Source organism: Podarcis bocagei, assembly GCF_964188305.1.
Source record: "Podarcis bocagei genome assembly, chromosome: 10".
NCBI classification, from domain to species: Eukaryota; Metazoa; Chordata; class Lepidosauria; order Squamata; family Lacertidae; genus Podarcis; species Podarcis bocagei.
Genome location: NC_138135.1, coordinates 15,657,387 through 15,675,620, shown reverse-complemented (window position 1 = coordinate 15,675,620; position 18,234 = coordinate 15,657,387). Strand labels below are relative to the sequence as shown.

General features: G+C 47.8%; 1 protein-coding gene across 9 annotated transcripts in view; it reads left to right on the top strand.

The window, feature by feature from the left end:
- Positions 1-18,234, top strand: part of SOX5 (SRY-box transcription factor 5) — a 783,587-nt gene that overhangs the window by 370,002 nt on the left and 395,351 nt on the right. The window contains exons 1-2 of one of the 9 annotated variants that reach the window (XM_081209968.1): positions 14,478-14,545; positions 15,047-15,085. The exons of 4 other annotated variants lie outside the window; for them this stretch is intronic. In XM_081209968.1, coding sequence (XP_081066094.1) covers positions 15,048-15,085 — 38 coding nt within the window. In that variant the 5' untranslated portion in view covers positions 14,478-14,545; position 15,047. Of the gene's footprint in view, positions 1-14,477; positions 14,546-14,760; positions 15,086-18,234 lie in introns of those variants that run through there. 4 more of the 9 variants (XM_081209978.1, XM_081209976.1, XM_081209977.1 and 1 more) reach the window with 4 other exon arrangements.

The window sequence follows — 18,234 nt, the reverse complement described above, 5'->3', positions numbered from 1 at the left end:
ACTGAGCCAGTGTGGTGTAGTGGTTAAGAGCGGTAGACTCATAATCTGGTGAACCTGGTTCGCATCTCCACTCCTCCACATGCAGCTGCTGGGTGACCTTGGGCTAGTCCCACTTCTCTGAAGTCTCTCAGCCTCACTCACCTCACAGAGTGTTTGTTGTGGGGGAGGAAGGGAAAGGAGAATGTTAGCCGCTTTGAGACTCCTGAGGGTAGTGATAAACCGGGATATCAAATCCAAACTCTTCTTCTTCTTCTTTCTAACTGCTAGGTGGGCAAGAGCTGGGACCAAACAATGGGAGCTCACCCCATTGCGGGGATTCAAACTGCCAACCTTCTGATCGGCAAGCCCTAGGCTCTGTGGTTTAGACCACACTGCCACCCGCGTCCCTAACTGGGCTCACATGTAGCCAAAACCTACCTCCTCCTTGTGTGTGGATGATGCCACGGTTGGACACCCCTCCCCTGCAATAACAGCACAGTGAGGACTGAGCATGCTTAGAGGGCACAGAATCCTGAGTATTTATTCTGGGGGAAAGGGGGGGAACTGAGGGTGGGAAGGGGTAATGTCATAGAGTGTTCTGGAATTGGGCAGGCTGGCATAAGCCCCAGAAACACTCTGCACCGCAGCTTATGTTACAGGTCCCACTTGCAGAACTCTTGTTTCCCAACAGAGCGTTTCATGGGACCTTCATAGCAATACTATTGATCATCATCAGTTAGGAATGCTGTTCTTTCTAGTGCTGTAAATCTCTTCCCCAAAAAAGGAAGGAGGGAAATCTCTGTTTTGATAATTCAAAGACGATCTCCTCTGCTGGTCCCATCACCTGAGACGGTCTCTAGGGAAGAAGGCAGTCTTTCAGATTTTTGAGACCCAAGTCAATTAGAGCTTTGTGAGTACTTTGAATTGGTCTTGGAAATGAACCAAGCTAGACAGGCCAGTGGGCAGCTTCCTGAGTTCCTATTTGCTATCTTATTTTTTCCCCCTTTTACTCTTTTAATTGCACATCACTCTGCTCTCTTTAGGTTTGACAAACAGATCATAACTGCTTGTAAATTGAAATAAATATATTGAGGACATTCATATAATTTTTATTAAAATGTTTGCAAGCTACGTATTTATTTTGGGTGACTGTTGCCAGAATTCCTGACCACTGGCCATGCTGGCTGGGACTGATGGGAGTTAGAGTTCAGCAACATCTGGGGAGCATAGGTGGGCCACTCCTGATGGGGGGGGGTGTGCCTCACTGCTGCCTCTCTGCATAAGATACCAATATTGCCGTTCAGAAAATAGATAAACCAACAGAAACAGACTCTTTAACCCCTGTGTTCCCACCATGAACAGCGGCTGGAGCTGTAAGCACATAGCCTGACTGAAGAACCAGCTGTTTCAGAGGTTAGTTGTTTCGATGGGGAATTTGGGGGAACCCAGACCCATGCTACCCAGTCTCTAGGACAGATGCACGGTGCTATCACAGGCTTCTCTTAAGAGAGCTGTGTGGGTGCGACCGTACTTAGCTGGATTAGGCAAGCACCCTCCCCATGTATAGCACCCATTTTCACACACGATTCCTCTTTCGGCTGGGCTAGGGAATCGCCTGCGGAAATATGCCCCCGTGCTGGATTAGAGTGTTTATATTTAGCATTCCAAAAGAATACAAATAAGGGCCACTGATTACCAAAGTTACTGCACCCTCACTTCTCTTAAAATAACATCGTAAGTCACTGCCAGTGTGTTTGCCTTGATCTGGGGAGAAACAGATGCAAGCAGAAGCAACAGGGTTTTGCTGCAGGGTGCAGCTACAGGAGTGGGTGAGTAAGTGGGTGGGGAGAGTCCAGGAGGCTGAGGCAGATCACCACACAGTGGTGTTGCTGCTGCTGAATAAAACAGGGGACTGCATGCAGTATGGTTCACCTGCGGCCTAGGACCCACGTACCTACGGGACCGCCTCTCCTGGTATGCCCCGCGGAGGACCTTAAGGTCCACAAATAATGACACTTTGGTGGTCCCAAGCCTCAAGGAGGTTAGATTGGTTTCAACTAGGGCCAGGGCCTTTTCAGCACTGGCCCCGATGTGGTGGAACGCTCTGTCATAAGAGACTAGGGCCCTGTGGGACTTGACATCTTTCCGCAGGGCCTGCAAGACAGAGCTGTTCCGCCTGAGTTCACCAGAGTTGTCAACGTAGACTTCCTCTCTGGTGGGGTGAGGGAGCCAAGGGCAGCGACGGTGAAGGGCTGTGTCTCAAAGGTAGGCTACATGCTTTGCATTTGGAGGGCTCCAGGTTCCATTCTCATCATCTATAGAATCACAGAAATGTAGAGTCGGAAGGGGCTCCGAGAGTCATTTAGTCCAACCCCTTGCAATGCAGGAATCTCAACTAAAGCATCCATGACAGATGGCCATCCAACCTCTGCTTCAAAACCTTCAAGGAAGGAGAGTCCGCTGGAGGTTTCTAAGCAGAGGTTGTATGGCCATCTGTCTTGGATGCTTTAGTTGACATTCCTGCATTAGAAGGATCTCATCCTGAAAGTCAAGAGTAGACCCGGGTGGAGAATTAGATTGGAAGGTGGTGGACTCTCCTTCATTGGGAGATTTTAAACAGTGTTTGGACAGCTATCCGTCAAGGATTCTTTAGTTGGCTGCCCAGGAAGACTCCCTGAGTGAGTGCTTGTGGGCCCTGCTTTGGCCACTTACCATCTGGCTTGGGGCGGGGCCTGGGGCCTCACAAGGACTGCGTGCTGCTTGCGGCCTGCTGCCCAGGAAGACTCCCCTGAGTGAGTGCTTGTGGGCCCTGCTTTGGCCACTTACCATCTGGCTTGGGGCGGGGCCTGGGGCCTCACAAGGACTGCGTGCTGCTTGCGGCCTGCTGCCCAGGAAGACTCCCTGAGTGAGTGCTTGTGGGCCCTGCTTTTGCCACCTACCATCTGGCTTGGGGCGGGGCCTGGGGCCTCACAAGGACTGCGTGCTGCTTGCTGCCTGCTGCCCAGGAAGACTCCCCTGAGTGAGTGCTTGTGGGCCCTGCTTTTGCCACTTACCATCTGGCTTGGGGCGGGGCCTGGGGCCTCATAAGGACTGCGTGCTGCTTGCGGCCTGCTGCCCAGGAAGACTCCCTGAGTGAGTGCTTGTGGGCCCTGCTTTGGCCACTTACCATCTGGCCTGGGGCGGGGCCTGGGGCCTCATAAGGACTGCGTGCTGCTTGCGGCCTGCTGCCCAGGAAGACTCCCTGAGTGAGTGCTTGTGGGCCCTGCTTTGGCCACTTACCATCTGGCTTGGGGCGGGGCCTGGGGCCTCACAAGGACTGCGTGCTGCTTGCGGCCTGCTGCCCAGGAAGACTCCCTGAGTGAGTGCTTGTGGGCCCTGCTTTTGCCACTTACCATCTGGCCTGGGGCGGGGCCTGAAGCCTCACAAGGACTGTGTGCTGCTTGCTGCCTGCTGCCCAGGAGGAGTCCCCTGAGTGAGTGCCTGAGGGCCCTGCTCCTCCCTGCCACTTACCACCTGGCCCGGGGCGGGGCCTGACAGGCCTCACTAGGACAGTTGTTACTGCCGGAAAGGCACAGAGTGTTTTTAAAATGTTTTTTAAAAAATTTCTTTGGATTTTTTGTATGTGGGGGGTGGGGGTGGGATGGATGTTTGGTTGGGCTTGGGGAATTATTATTTTTTTTATTTTGATGTTTTTGTAATTTTTACATTTTTTTGTTTGTATTGTTTTATTGGTTTTGTTTGTTTGTTTAAGTTGTTATTTTGTTTTTAGGGGGAGGGTTCAGGGCTGCCGGGGAGTGGGCCCCAGCCCACAAAATGGCTGGGGCATGTTCCACAGGGGGGGATGCACTGGGACAACCGATCTCAGTGATCACGGGTAGGAGGAGGAGTTACGCTAAGACCAGACCATGTCATTACAGAGGAGGCAGGTTTAGTCGTTGTCTGAGGACTATCCCTGCCTCCGGGTCTGGTCCTGTCCGGATGGATACTAGAATCAGCAAGGGATACCCACGTGACCTGAAGGTGCTGCTGTGCAATGCCAGGTCAATGATTCGTAAGACCACTGCCATCCATGACTTGATCATGGATGGAGGATTTGACCTGGCATGTGTAACAGAGACTTGGTTGGATGAAGCAGATGGGCCTGTCCTTGCCGCTGCTTGTCCACCAGGTTTCTCTTACGCACAGCAACCCAGGTCACGTGGGCGGGGAGGGGGGGTTGCAGTGATTTTTAGGAAGTCATTAGTTTGCACCAGGCGTCCTATTGGGAAGACCCAGTTTTCTGAGTGCATGTTCTGGAAGTTGGGCAATAGGGGCAGTACAGGATTCCTTTTGGTGTACCGACCTCCCCGCTGCACCAAGGATTCCCTGCCCGAGCTGCTCCAGGTCGTGGCGGATGTTCTCCTGGAGACACCTAGCCTGGTCGTCCTAGGGGATTTTAACATCCATGCCGACACGACCTTACAAGGGGCCGCTCGGGACTTCGTGGAAAGCATGGCCTCCATGGGGCTGTCCCTGAATAAGTCTGGCCCAACCCATAGCCGTGGACATGCCTTGGACCTGGTGTTTACCTCTATGGATGTTGGTGATCTGACACTAAGTAAAAGCGAAATGAAAGAAGTGCCATGGTCAGATCACTTCCTGGTGCAACTGGACTTCTCTGCGACCCATCCCCTCTGCAGGGAGGTGGGACCAATTCGGATGGTCCGCCCCCGCCACTTAATGGATCCAAATGGTTTCCAGAGAGTGGTAGGGGATGCTTTATCCCATGTTGATGGCCTTTCAGCCGATTCCCTGGTGGCCCGCTGGAATGTGGAGTTAACCAGGGCTATTGACTGTTTGGCTCCGAAGCGCCCTCTCCGATTGCATGGAGCCCGGACAGCCCCGTGGTTTTCCACGGATCTGAGGGCAATGAAACAATCGTTGAGACGGCTAGAGCGCCGGTGGCGGATAACTCATTCCGAATCTGACCGGACACAGGTTAGAGCTCAACGTCGAGCCTACCAAGTGGCGATAGCGACGGCGAAGAAGAATTTCTTCACCGCCTCTATTGCATCTGCAGAAAACAGCAGCAGGAGACTTTTTCAGGTGGTTCACAATTTAGCGGAACCACCTGCAACATCGGGGCCCAGTACGGGCCACATGTTCTCCTGCAATGATTTTGCAAAGTTTTTTGCAGATAAAATCGCCCAGATTCGGGAAGAAGTAGACTCCACCGTGGGAGCAGGGCCGGGGCGGGAGAGTGCTAGAGTTCTGTCTAGTCAAGTTGAGTGGGATCAATTTCAATCTGTTACCTCCGAGGATGTGGACAGGCTGCTTGGACGAGTGAAACCAACCACCTGTCTCCTGGATCCTTGCCCATCCTGGCTTATAAAAGCTAGCCGGGAAGGACTGGGCGATGGGCTTCGTGGGGTGGTGAATGCTTCCCTCCGTGAGGGAGCCTTCCCAGACCCGCTGAAAGAGGCGGTTATTAAACCGCTTCTTAAAAAACCATCTTTAGATGCGGCCACGATGGCCAACTATCGCCCAGTCTCAAATCCTCCATTCCTGGGCAAGGTGATTGAGCGAGTGGTTGCTGAACAACTCCAGGCACGCCTGGAAGAAGCGGACCATTTGGATCCCTTCCAGTCGGGATTCAGGCCTCATCATGGGACTGAAACTGCCTTGGTCGCACTGGTTGATGATCTCCGGCGGGCTAGGGACAAAGGTGAGAGCTGTTTCCTAGTTCTGCTGGATCTCTCAGTGGCGTTTGATACCATCGACCATAGCATCCTTCTGGACCGTCTTGAGGGGCTGGGATCTGGGGGCACTGTTATACAGTGGTTCCGCTCCTTCCTCCTGGGCCGTGTTCAGAAAGTGGTGGTGGGGGATGAGTGTTCAGACCCTTGGGCCCTCACTTGTGGGGTGCCTCAGGGTTCTGTCCTCTCCCCCATGCTTTTTAACATCTATATGAAGCCGCTGGGAGAGATCATCAGGAGGTTTGGGCTGGGTGTTCATCAGTATGCGGATGACACCCAGCTCTACCTCTCTTTTAAATCAGAACCAGTGAAGGCGGTGAAGGTCCTGTGTGAGTGTCTGGAGGCGGTTGGAGGATGGATGGCGGCTAACAGATTGAGGTTGAATCCTGACAAGACAGAAGTACTGTTTTTGGGGGACAGGAGGCGGGCAGGTGTGGAGGATTCCCTGGTCCTGAATGGGGTAACTGTGCCCCTGAAGGACCAGGTGCGCAGCCTGGGAGTCATTTTGGACTCACGGCTGTCCATGGAGGCACAGGTCAAATCTGTGTCCAGGGCAGCTGTTTACCAGCTCCATCTGGTACGTAGGCTGAGACCCTATCTGCCTGCGGACTGTCTCGCCAGAGTGGTGCATGCTCTGGTTATCTCCCGCTTGGACTACTGCAATGCGCTCTACGTGGGGCTACCTTTGAAGGTGACGCGGAAACTACAACTAATCCAGAATGCGGCAGCTAGACTGGTGACTGGGAGCGGCCGCCGAGACCATATAACACCGGTCTTGAAAGACCTGCATTGGCTCCCAGTACGTTTCCGAGCACAATTCAAAGTGTTGGTGCTGACCTTTAAAGCCCTAAACGGCCTCGGTCCAGTATACCTGAAGGAGCGTCTCCACCCCCATCAGTCTGCCCGGACGCTGAGGTCCAGCGCCGAGGGCCTTCTGGCGGTTCCCTCATTGCGAGAAGTGAGGCTACAGGGAACCAGACAGAGGGCCTTCTCGGTAGTGGCGCCCGCCCTGTGGAACACCCTTCCAGCAGATGTCAAAGCGATAAACAACTATCTGACATTCAGGAGACATCTTAAGGCAGCCCTGTTCAGGGAAGTTTTTAACGTGTGACATTTTACTGTATTTTTGGTTTTTATGGAAGCCGCCCAGAGTGGCTGGGGAGGCCCAGCCAGATGGGCGGGGTATAAATAATAAATTATTATTATTATTATTATAGTTGTGGTTCCTGCTTTGCAGGGCTTGGGTATCTCTTCTAGCTTTGCAGTTCCATGACTCTTAAGTGAGGGAGCTAGGGCCAAATGCACACCCCGACCTCTCTGTCTGGTTCTTTAGACTCTCCCCAGCTACACATCATGCTCTCCATTCACACCCTCTATCCCCAGGCAAACCCTCTATACCTTGTGTGTCCTTGCCTGGCTGGTAGGTGTCCTTGAACTGTGGTAAACCCCCTTGCTTGCCTGGGTGTACGGGTTTGTGTGTATGGGTGCATGGTGGAAACCTCTGACTGGCATTTAGCCAAACGTACTAGGTAAGAGGGACACAGGTGGCACTGTGGTCTAAACCATAGAGCCTAGGGCTTGCTGATCAGAAGGTCAGCGGTTCGAATCCCTGCGATGGGGTGAGCTCCCCTTGCTCGGTCCCTGCTCCTGCCAACCTAGCAGTTTGAAAGCACATCAAAAGTGCAAGTAGATAAATAGGTACCACTCCGGCGGGAAGGTAAACGGCATTTCCATGTGCTGCTCTGGTTTGCTAGAAGCGGCTTAGCCATGCTGGCCACATGACCCGGAAGCTCCCTCGGCCAGTAAAGCGAGATGAGCGCCACAACCCCAGAGTCATCCGCGACTGGACCTAACAGTCAGGGGTCCCTTTACCTTTACTAGGTAAGAGTCATGGCCATTGCTCAGCCCTGTGCACCACCAGCGTGTGGCTTCTTGGAAGGTGGCTCATGAGGGCATTCAGCTCCACACCCAAAATACTGAGCTGGATGGGCCAATGATCTGACGGCATAAGGCAACTTCATATACTTTCTTTGTAAGTATCTGAATCAAGGATACATCAGTTCTCGCCCATAATTGTTTCAGTAGCTCATTCCTTCTTGGTGCGTTGCTATTCTCTCTTGCCGCTGCCCCCACAGCTATTTGAAATGAAAACTTTTGCTAATACTAACATTACGTTTATCTCTTTATGTTTGCAGACAGATCTTCATGCATAGTAATATTGAGTTTTGTAGTCTTTAATCCCAAGTAAATGTTCAAAGAATTGCACCCTCCGCTATAGTATAAAAGACCAAACCAGCTTCTCCTTCTCCACCCTGGGAATTTTAGGCTGTCATCCTATGTACCTTTACCTAGGAGTAAATGTCAGTGAAGAGGGTGAGACTTCATTCTCTTTAGCAATACAAAGGATTACACAGTTAAATGCTCACAGAAATTATTTTTCTTTGGCTCTTATATGTTGTTTCTTGTCTGGTTTGGCTGGTTGGCTGAACATTGGAAGATTCAGGACATTTAAAAAAAACACACACATCTTCATGCAGTGCATAGTGAAACTGTGGAACTCACTCCCACTGGATACAGTGGTGACCACCAACTTCAAAAGAGGATTTAGCAATAAAGATACTAGCCATGATGGCTATGCTTTGCCTTCCCTCACTATCTCTCACTATTAAACTTCACTTCACAACCCCAAAGGCCTTTCCCTATTTTACCCCAGAATGCAAAATTTGATACACCTCTATCATGTCTTTCCTTTCTCACTTTCCCCCCTAAACTAAGAGACTTCACAGGGAGTAATGTGGTTGAGGGAGCATTTTGAATTGTTTGTTTGTTTGTTTGTACCACACCCATCTGGCTGGGTTTCCCCAGCCACTCTGGGCGGCTTCCAACAATACAATGTTTAACAGACCACTGTATTAAAATACAGTGGTCTGTTAAACATTAAAAGCTTCCCTAAAGAGGGCTGCCTTCAGGTGTCTTCTAAAAGTCTGGTAGTTGTTCTTCTCTTTGACATCTGGTGGGAGGGTGTTCCACAGGGCAGGTGCCACTACCAAGAAGGCCCTCTGCCTGGTTCCCTGTAACTTGGCTTCTTGCAGTGAGGGAACCACCAGAAGGCCCTCAGCACTGGACCTCAGTGTCTGGGCAGAACGATGGGGGGAAATGATTGGCAAGGAAAGGTTTAAGCAATTCTTGTCTCCTGCCCCCACCCAGTCCACTACTCTTCCACTCAATCAGAAGCAATCCGCATCTGCTTTACTCAATAAAACAAGAATCCTGGAGCAGAGACTGCTGGATGTTTCTTTTCTCTTTTGTGGACCTCTTGAAAATTGGTGGGGGTCTAGGCAGACCACTTAGCGTTTTATTTTGTTGTGCAAATCAAAGCGCGTACACACACCATATTTTAATAATTGTGGTTTCGTTCTTTTGATCCACTGGACATGCCTCTTTTTATGAGCAAAGTTGTTTGTAGATGTATCTCAGTCTGCACCAAAAATAAGTCCAAATATTCCAGTCCAGCCTTTCCCAGAGTAATGCCATCCAGGAGTCCCAGCTCCCATCAGACCCACAAACCCAACAAAGAACTAATAAGGATTGGGGGAAGCCACGTACGCCACCTTGAGCTCCTTGGAGGAAAAGGTGGGGTATATGAGCAATAAATAAATAAAAAATATTTGGAAACCATGGATACCTTAAACGTGGAGGGCAATCATACCTGTCCTTTCTTCACCTGAACTTCATGTGATGTTCTGAAAGTCCGAACAGAACCCGTATATGCATGGATTCATGCTCCTTGATGACATGTGCAAGTCATATGCACATAGACTCTATTCAGACATTTAGATCAATGTATAGAGAAGGTTGGGACACGGGTGGTGCTGTGGTTTAAACCACAGAGCCTAGGGCTCGCCGATCAGAAGGTCGGCAGTTCGAATCCCCGCGACGGAGTGAGCTCCCGTTGCTCGGTCCCTGCTCCTGCCAACCTAGCAGTTTGAAAGCACATCAAAGTGCAAGTTAATTAATACCAGTAGGTACTGCTCCGGCAGGAAGGTAAAGGGTGTTTCCATGCGCTGCTCTGGTTCGCCAGAAGCGGCTTAGTCATGCTGGCCACATGACCCGGAAGCTGTCTGTGGACAAACGCCGGCTCCCTCAGCCTATAGAGTGAGATGAGCGAGCAACCCCAGAGTTGGTCACGACTGGACCTGACGGTCAGGGGTACCTTTACCTTTATAGAGAAGGTTAGGACTATGGGTATGGACATGATTATCTGCTTTTCTCCATGCCCCTGATACGTGAACAGGGCTCTGATTAATTGTGCAAGTATCCACACCCATCTCTGATCATTGCAGGCTTTTCCTGCTATGTTTGAGTGGATGTTTGCATCCTTGCATTACATTTTCCCTCACATGTATTCTCATATTTACTTTATTTTCAAATACATTTTGTGTTTTGATGCTAAACACACCCTGATATTTTATGATAGGGCAATATAGAATCATCCATAAAATAAAATAAAATAAATAGAAATTGGGATTGGACTTAAATTCAGTAAGCATAAAAATGTTGACAAGGGAATGCTTTTCCAACAAAGAATGGCACAGAACTTCATTAAACTTGCATATTTTAATTTATAGGCCTAGATGAAAATTTAGAAATATCTCCTATGTGTTAAGTTCACCTTCGCCCAGTAAGGAAAGGCTGCCACCAGGTGAGCTTGTTCCCTGTTGATGGGCATTTCCAAGTTCCCTGCTGCTTTCCCCTTCTTAGGGTCCTTTATCATGACTTCACAGCCCTTCAAACAGCAATAACCACAGGTCGCGATGACAGTGTTCTATCTGTACTTACTATTGGAAGCAATGTGCTTCCGGATACCAGTCCTTGGGAATCACAAGTGGGGGAGAACACTGTTGCAGTCAGGTCTCGCTTGCAGTCTTCCCAGAGGCATCTAGTTGGCCACTTTGAGAACCAATTGCTGGACTGGATGGGCCCATTGGCCTGATCCTTCAGGGCCTTCTTATGTTCTTAGAGAGTGCCTTCAAGCAGAGGACTGTTCTCTGTAAAGTAGGGTGCATATCCACCCTACAAACGCCTGTGGATTTTAACATGTATATGTAATGTAAGCATACTGCCTGCCTGTGAGTATCAGAGAGAGGGTGTGTGTACGGGAACGGACATGATCAAGTGGTGATAGGGTCAAGAGACTGAGATCCTATTATGTCTAGGGCCCAACTGCAGGAAACTGGGGGAAAGGAGGAGGAAGGAAGTGAGTTATTGTGGAAAAGAAATAGAGGATAGTGATATAAAGAATCCAGAACCGTTTTCCTTTTTTTTTAAGTCAAAGGATAGCCTTAAATGATAGTCCGGACAGCTTGGTAGGTTAGAGCATGGTGCTGATAACGCCAAGGTTGCAGGTTCGATTTCCGTACGGGATAGCTGCATATTCCTCCATTGGACTAGGAACTGATCCTCAATTCTACAGTTCTATGATTCTAAGTGTTTTTCTTGCTATGGTACATATCTGTTGTCTGGGCGATTTGCAGAATAGTTCCATACTAATCAGGGATTTCCTAATGGAAGCCTCCCCAGAAAATCTAACCAAGCACATCTGCTTGGCTGGCAGTTGAAGGCTTCCCTGCACACACTTCACTCCTCTCTTCCTCTTGCTGCTGAGGGTGAGCAATGCAACTGAGTTTCTTGTGTTGGACCATCCCAGTAGCTGCAGGCATCTTCATTCTCTTCCTGTGTCTCACCTGGTTGTGGTTGTTTGTCGCTGATGTGCTAAATCTCACTGTGGCATGGACTGGTGTGTGTGTATCTGAAAGGTACACACAAATGTGTTGCATTTGGGGGCAGCCCTACCTTTAGACAGAGTGAAGCAACTCCCTCAGGTGGCCAACGCTGGCGTGCAGGTGGTGAAGTGGTGGAGGACAGAGCTTTGTGTACCACCCAGCTCTGGAGGGAGCCAGCTGAATCGTGAGAGAGAATGGCAGCAATGAAAGCATCAGTGCCTGCTCATCCCTGGGACATTCTGGGATCAAATCAGAAGCCGGGGTGGTTTCTGCAATTCCAAGAATCCCCCAGGCAAATAGGGATATTTGGAGGGTATGGGATAGAAAGAGAACTGTGAGTAAATTAATGTGTTGCAGGCTGAAAAAGTTTCACCACCTCTTCCTAGTCTGCCTGATTGTTGTGAAATAATTGAAAGTACCTGCAGAGGCCAGAAGGTGCTAAGTAGTACCATTGCAACTACTATGTTACAGACCCTCCAAGCATCCCTATTTTCCAGGAACAGTCCTGGATTTACAGAAGCCATCCCGGTTTCTGATTTAATCCTGGACTGCCCTGCTTTTCCTTAGGGCATCCCTATTTTCATCAGAGAAATGTTGGAGGATGTAGTGTTATTTTAACCCAGTATTCCTCAGCCTGCTAGCCTGCCAAACTTTTCTGCCTTGGTTGCACAAACTCATCCCTAGTGCCCCCTACCTAAAGGAGGATTTCCACCCCCCATCGATCAGCCCTGATATTGAGATCCAGCTCCAAGGGTCTTCTGGCGGTTCCCCCACTGTGGGAAGTTAAATTACAGGGAACCAGGCAGAGGGTCTTCTCGGTAGTGGCACCTGCATTGTGGAACACCCTCCCGTCAGATGTCAGGGAGAAAACCAATTATACAACCTTTCGTAGACATCTGAAGGCAGCCCCATTTCGGGAAGCTTTTAATGTATGATGCTTCTTTGTTTTGCTTGTATTTTTGTTGGAAGCCACCCAGAGTTGTTGGGACAACCCAGACAGATGGGTGGGCTACAAGTAATACATTATTATTATTATTATTATTATTATTATTATTATTAGCATTACCCTATGAAAAGCATTGCTCAGAATAGTGGTTTGCATGACCCACTAAGGAAGAAAGTAACGCAATAAAATTTAGAACAGTAACAGCTGATTTCACATTTATTCAAAATCCAGTTTAAAAACTATTTAGTTTAACTAATTAAACAAAATTGGTGAACTTGAGCCAATGATACCAGCTTTCCAAAGCCTGGTAGCTCTTTACACTTCCAGTACCCCCTCTTCTCACCCTGCCCCAGGTAATCCCACTGCCATCCAGGGTGCGGTATCACTCATTTTGGGAACCACTTCTTTAGTTGGGGTGGGGTGGGCCTGGACTACAACTCCCATCAGCCCCAGCCAGCATGATAGGGGTTGTTGCTCAGGTTGTGCCAAGGCTGCCTTAGCCAAGGTTGGAGGCAGAATGAAATGTGTGGGAAAGATCCACAGTCAAAAGAGAGGGCAAGCCAGGAAAACTGGGTAGACCTGGAAAATGGTGGTTGCGTGTGTTTGTGGTTGCGTGGCTGGCTCGATCAGGTTTTACACACACAAACATTGCACCATATGCGGCTTTCTGTCCCTTGTGGCGCAGTCTCTCCTCCTATTCCATAAAGCCACAGGCTTTTTTGTGTGTGTTTTTGAACTGAGTTAAACCTTCTTCTTTTTTAAAAAGTGATCTGGGGAGGGGGGGCACTATGGATTATCCTCTCACCCCCCCAACCCCATAGTTTGTGGTGATGGCGGTGGTGTTGCCAGGCTGCTTCCTCGCACTTTGTGGGCAAGGCAATGAAACCGACAGAGTGAATGACAAGTTGTTTACAGGTTTCCTTGAAGGGGCCTCTGGTATATTTCAATCTGTCAAAGTTGCTTTTCTTTCTCCAGAACAATGCTTGATTGTTGTGTAGGGTGTTTTTTTTCTTTCTTCCCCTTCCCCTTGCACAGAGACTTTTTATTTTTTAAAAAAAAATTGAAGAAGAGGTGAGAAAATTATATATATAGGATATCACACACACACAAACACACACACCATGTACACAAACCCTTTGGAAATATTGAAGATTGTCCTTAGGTGCTCAGAGGGTTTTTTTCTTCCCCTTTCTCCCTCTCTTTCTCCTTTCCTCCCTCCCTTTCTTCTAACTCCTCTCAATGAGTTGCTAAGTGCTTTTCTGTATTAAGCCAGTAGCCCTTGTTTAAGTTTCTTTTTGGCCACTGATCTCCCCCCTAGCTTGCCTCCCTCCCCTTGGCAGATCTTTCTCTCTACAAAGGGCAGAGTGATGGGTGTCAGGCTTGCCTATTAGATAATTCTGGTCAACAGAATCTGGCAGATAATAATAATAATAATAATAATAATAATAATAATAATAATAATAATAATGGTGCAAACGCACACTCACATGTTCACTGCCTGCCTGTGCTAACTAACAGCTACGTAGACCTATAAAATAAGACATATATTGAATATAAAAAAATTCTACATGCTATTCAGGTACTGATCCTCTCCCTCCGACTAGCAGAAATTTGCTAAGGACTCATTCAGTATGTGGTTGTGTTGTGCGTGTGTTGTTGTGCAACAGAGATGCTCACAGGGAAAGTGAAACAGCGAGAGGGACTTTTGCAACTGATTTCTCCCCTCTTAAAAAAAAAGCGAATGGGGGGGGTTAATGATCTTTAGTGGCAGAATTAGATATTGGGATATCCAAAGTGTGTGTCCGTCCATATCAAGATAGGGAAAACATAATTTGGCCACACTAGGGGAAGATCCTAGACGGGGAAATTGCTTAGGATTTTGTGTGTGTGTGTGTAACACGTGCGTTTCTATTTATAACTGCATTTCTGCTACAATAAGTGTTGCAAATGTGCATATTCCACACCTCCCCATTCCCAATATCACCGCCCCCCCTCCCCGTCCTGAGCACATTGGGGAAATCGAGGCTGGAGGTGGCGATTGCTATTTTATTTCGCGAGCACAATTTTTTTATTTGGCACGATCCTGCATGAAGCTTTCAGATGTGCGTGCGTGTGTGTGTGTCACAGACAAGTAGTGGTTGCGTGTGTGTGTGTGTGTGTGTGTGTGTGTGTGTGTGTGTGTGTGGCTATTGGAGAAGAGGAGAGGATGAAAGGAGCTGACTTTGCAAGGGGTGGGGGGCGGGGGGCTGTGACAAGGAGAGGGGCAATAAAGGCAAAAGCGGACAGGCACCCCTGAGGTTGGCGGAGGCTGCTGCCTGCTTGTCAGACCCCAGCCATGTGGCGCGGCGGTGGGGGGAGCTTGCTCGACGCTGTCTCCTTCAGCTAAAGTGCGCTACCCCTTTAAGAGACTGGTCAAGGAGTCCCTAGCTCACAGAGGGAGAGCGAGAGAGAGAGAGCGAGAGAGAGGGGAGAGAGAGAGCGAGAGAGAAAAATCAATCGGTTTAGGAGGTTTGGATTCACTTGACAGGTTCAGTTGGAGGCGATCATAGCTGGCTACTGTGACAAAGGGAAAAAAATTGTGCTTTTTTTATTTCCCCCTTCAGCATGCTCACTGACCCCGATTTACCCCAGGAGTTTGAAAGGTGAGTCCAGGAGATCAGTGTGTGTGTCTGTATATATTTATAATATATCTGCTTTGCATGCATTCGCTGCTGGGGTGTGTGTGCTTGCGCGCGTTTAAATATTATGATGATGATTTGAGATCTTTCCAATGTTGTTAAAGTGCAACTTTCCCTGTATGCGCGTCAATAATATATATGTATATATATATATTTAAAAACAAAAATCCGGAGTAGTAAAACAAACAACCATGCACTTTATCTCCCTCTCAGCATGCAGTAATGTCAGATTACTCCTGATCTATGTTTGCTGTTTGCTATTTCCCCCCCTCTCTCTCTCTTCTCCAACCGCGCACCATTTCCATCTCCTGAACTAGATTGAAAGGGATCACCCAAAGTCCTGTAACCTACTTCGACAGCGATGCCTTTCGGATTTTGTTTAGCTCCCTGCTAGAGATTTGAATGAACATCATCATGACTGTATATCTCTGTCTTTTGCTCCGCCGCCGCCCCTCTTTCTGTTCTCCCCCCCCCCAACCCCGCCGCTCCCGGCTCCTTCTTCTGAATTAATCTACTAGATAATGAGAAGCAACAATGTCTTAGAAGACATTTTTTTGGTCTTTATTTAAAAGGGAAGGGAGGGAAATTAAATCTTCCTTGCCTTTTTGGAGAGAGCGCTTCCTGGAATGAATGGAAGAACTGGCGAGGGTTTAAACTTTCAATTTGATCCTTCCATAAAAAAAAAAGTTTCTAGGAAGCACATGACTCCCCTCCCTCCCGTTGGTAGTGGTGGTTGATCTAACAGGAGTGACTATTTGGAGGCAAGTTAACATCATCCCAAGCTTGAGCAAGCAAAATAATAAACTAAAAGTGGGTTTGGGCAGCGGAGAGAGTGGAGTGGAACAGTTCATTCTGAATTTATCAGTACCTCTTTTTGACTGCGTGTCAAAACCTGCTCTTTTGATTTATGACCTGTTTGCCTTGTCATCCTCTTCCCCTGTACTTCTACCACCCACTTGCCAAAGTTTAGAAGTCCTTCAGTTCCTAGCTGATCATGAGGTCTAGATCCCAAGTCTCCTTCTCCTCCCATAGATTGTTCAGTTCACATCAATCTTGACTTTTGCTAACTATGTTTGAAGATTACTCTCAACCACTTGTACACTGTACTTCGGGAAGAACCAAGATCCTCCCACTGACTGCATCCCCATCCCACTTTCCCCCCTGTATTTTAAGCTTGTAAATAGCCCATGTTTGGCTATGAGAAGGGACTCAAAGCCTTTGCATTTCTAAGTGGGTCTTTATAAAGAAAAATGAAAAGGCTTTAAATTGTCAGAGCGCACGCTTCCCAGCTTCCCCTCCCCACGGTTCATGAAAGCTACATTCTGCATAAACATTTGGTTGCATCTGACTATGTAATGCAAGCTAGGTGATAGACCAGCTGGTAAAAAAATATGGTAAGCCAAGCTGTTCAGCTTTCAGATTGCTGAATTTGATAGTAAAAGGCACAGGGAGGAAAATATCCGTCAAACATCTTAAGAGGGCAGAGAAGTTGCAAGTATAGAGTGCAAAGAATACTAGATTGCCAGAGAACAAACTAGCTAGGGGTGTATGTGTACAGATACACGTATGCATATCTGTGTGTACACCAATGTGTGTGCACCTATATAGCTTTATATACCAGTATAAAGAAACTGAAATCAGTAAGGGGGGTGGTGGTTGTTCTGAAAACTACTGTATTTCGTAACTCTAACCCTTGACAGAAAACACTTTGGGCTGGCACTTCTGAATGCCTTCCAAGGTTTTATTTGATCCAATTAATTTCTCTCCTTTGTTTAAAATCGCTGACATTTCCCCCCTCCCCCATTTCATAATATTGTGATACGGACATACCTGCGAGAACTTAACTGTTTATCTTAGTAAAAATCCTAGGTTAACTTGGCAAAAACTGGTTTCTTTTTTTTTCCGGGGAGGGGAAGAACTCAAGAGGTTTGAAACTATTCCGCATGGCATGTCCATAGCAACATGCTTACAAATATATAAAGTGTTTTTGTTTTGTTTTGCTATCTCTGTGTAACTTTTCCTATGAGCTGAATAGGTGCAGAAGGCAGGTATATAAATGGTGTGTTCTCTCTTCCTATGTCCTGCTTTAAAGAGCTCGCTTTCATTTTCATTTTGAAACTCAACTTTTGAGTTGATTGCCCTCTTTCTTTTTCATCTCCCTGATGAGGTGTGTGTTCAGAGTTTTACTCTTATTTTTGTTTGTTTGTTTGAAGGAGGGAGAAGTACTGGTTAAATAATCCATGTTATTAGCCTTAACAGACATGTAGCTATCAAGGTATATAGACAGAAATAGTTAAATGGAAGGGGGGAGGACGAGAATGAAACCTTGCCATACAATTCTTTTTATTTACCATTTTCCATCTGTGGTTTTAGCTGGTAATACAAACCAATATCTCTGTTAATCATTACCATTTGTTTACATTCTCTGTGTTTGACTGTAGTTACACACACATGGAGATCTGTACAGGTTGTGGAAGTTATTCACAACACTACATGCACAATTCACATGAAAACTCGGGTTGCGTAGATAGAGGATGTTCTTGCAATCTCTCCATCCTCCACACACACACACCCCGGCCCTCTCGGAGCCTAATGTTGTTTGTGCATTTTGCTGAAATCAGTGTTCTCACCTGTCAGACCCGAACTACATTGTTATTAATGCTTACAAGGCCCGTTCTGCACAGGCCGTGGGGTGGGCTACAAGGAGGCATTGATTTTATGATCCAGGCATTTTGGGTGGCAGTCCAGTTTCTCAGTCACCAAGTTTTTCTAAGGAAGAGGTATTCCGCACCCCCCCTTTCGCCTTTCTAGCACATTGATTTATTCTGAAACTTCCATAACTTCACTTTACATCTTGTGGGAATGCAGTTGTCTCTGATGGAAAGGGAGTTGATCCAGTTTCTCTTTTGCTTTGCTTGCTTCCTCCCCCTCCCCTTGCCCTTAACTTTGGTAACATAGAAGCCTAGAAAGAAAAGTGTCTCTTGCATCCTCGAGAAAGACGGGGATGAATCTGTGACCATATTATCCTCATTGGTGAATTAGCTGTTTGCTGATCTAAACTCAGGACAGGTTTAGCATGCACACAGAGAGAATGTCCGTCCCTTTTGTTGTTC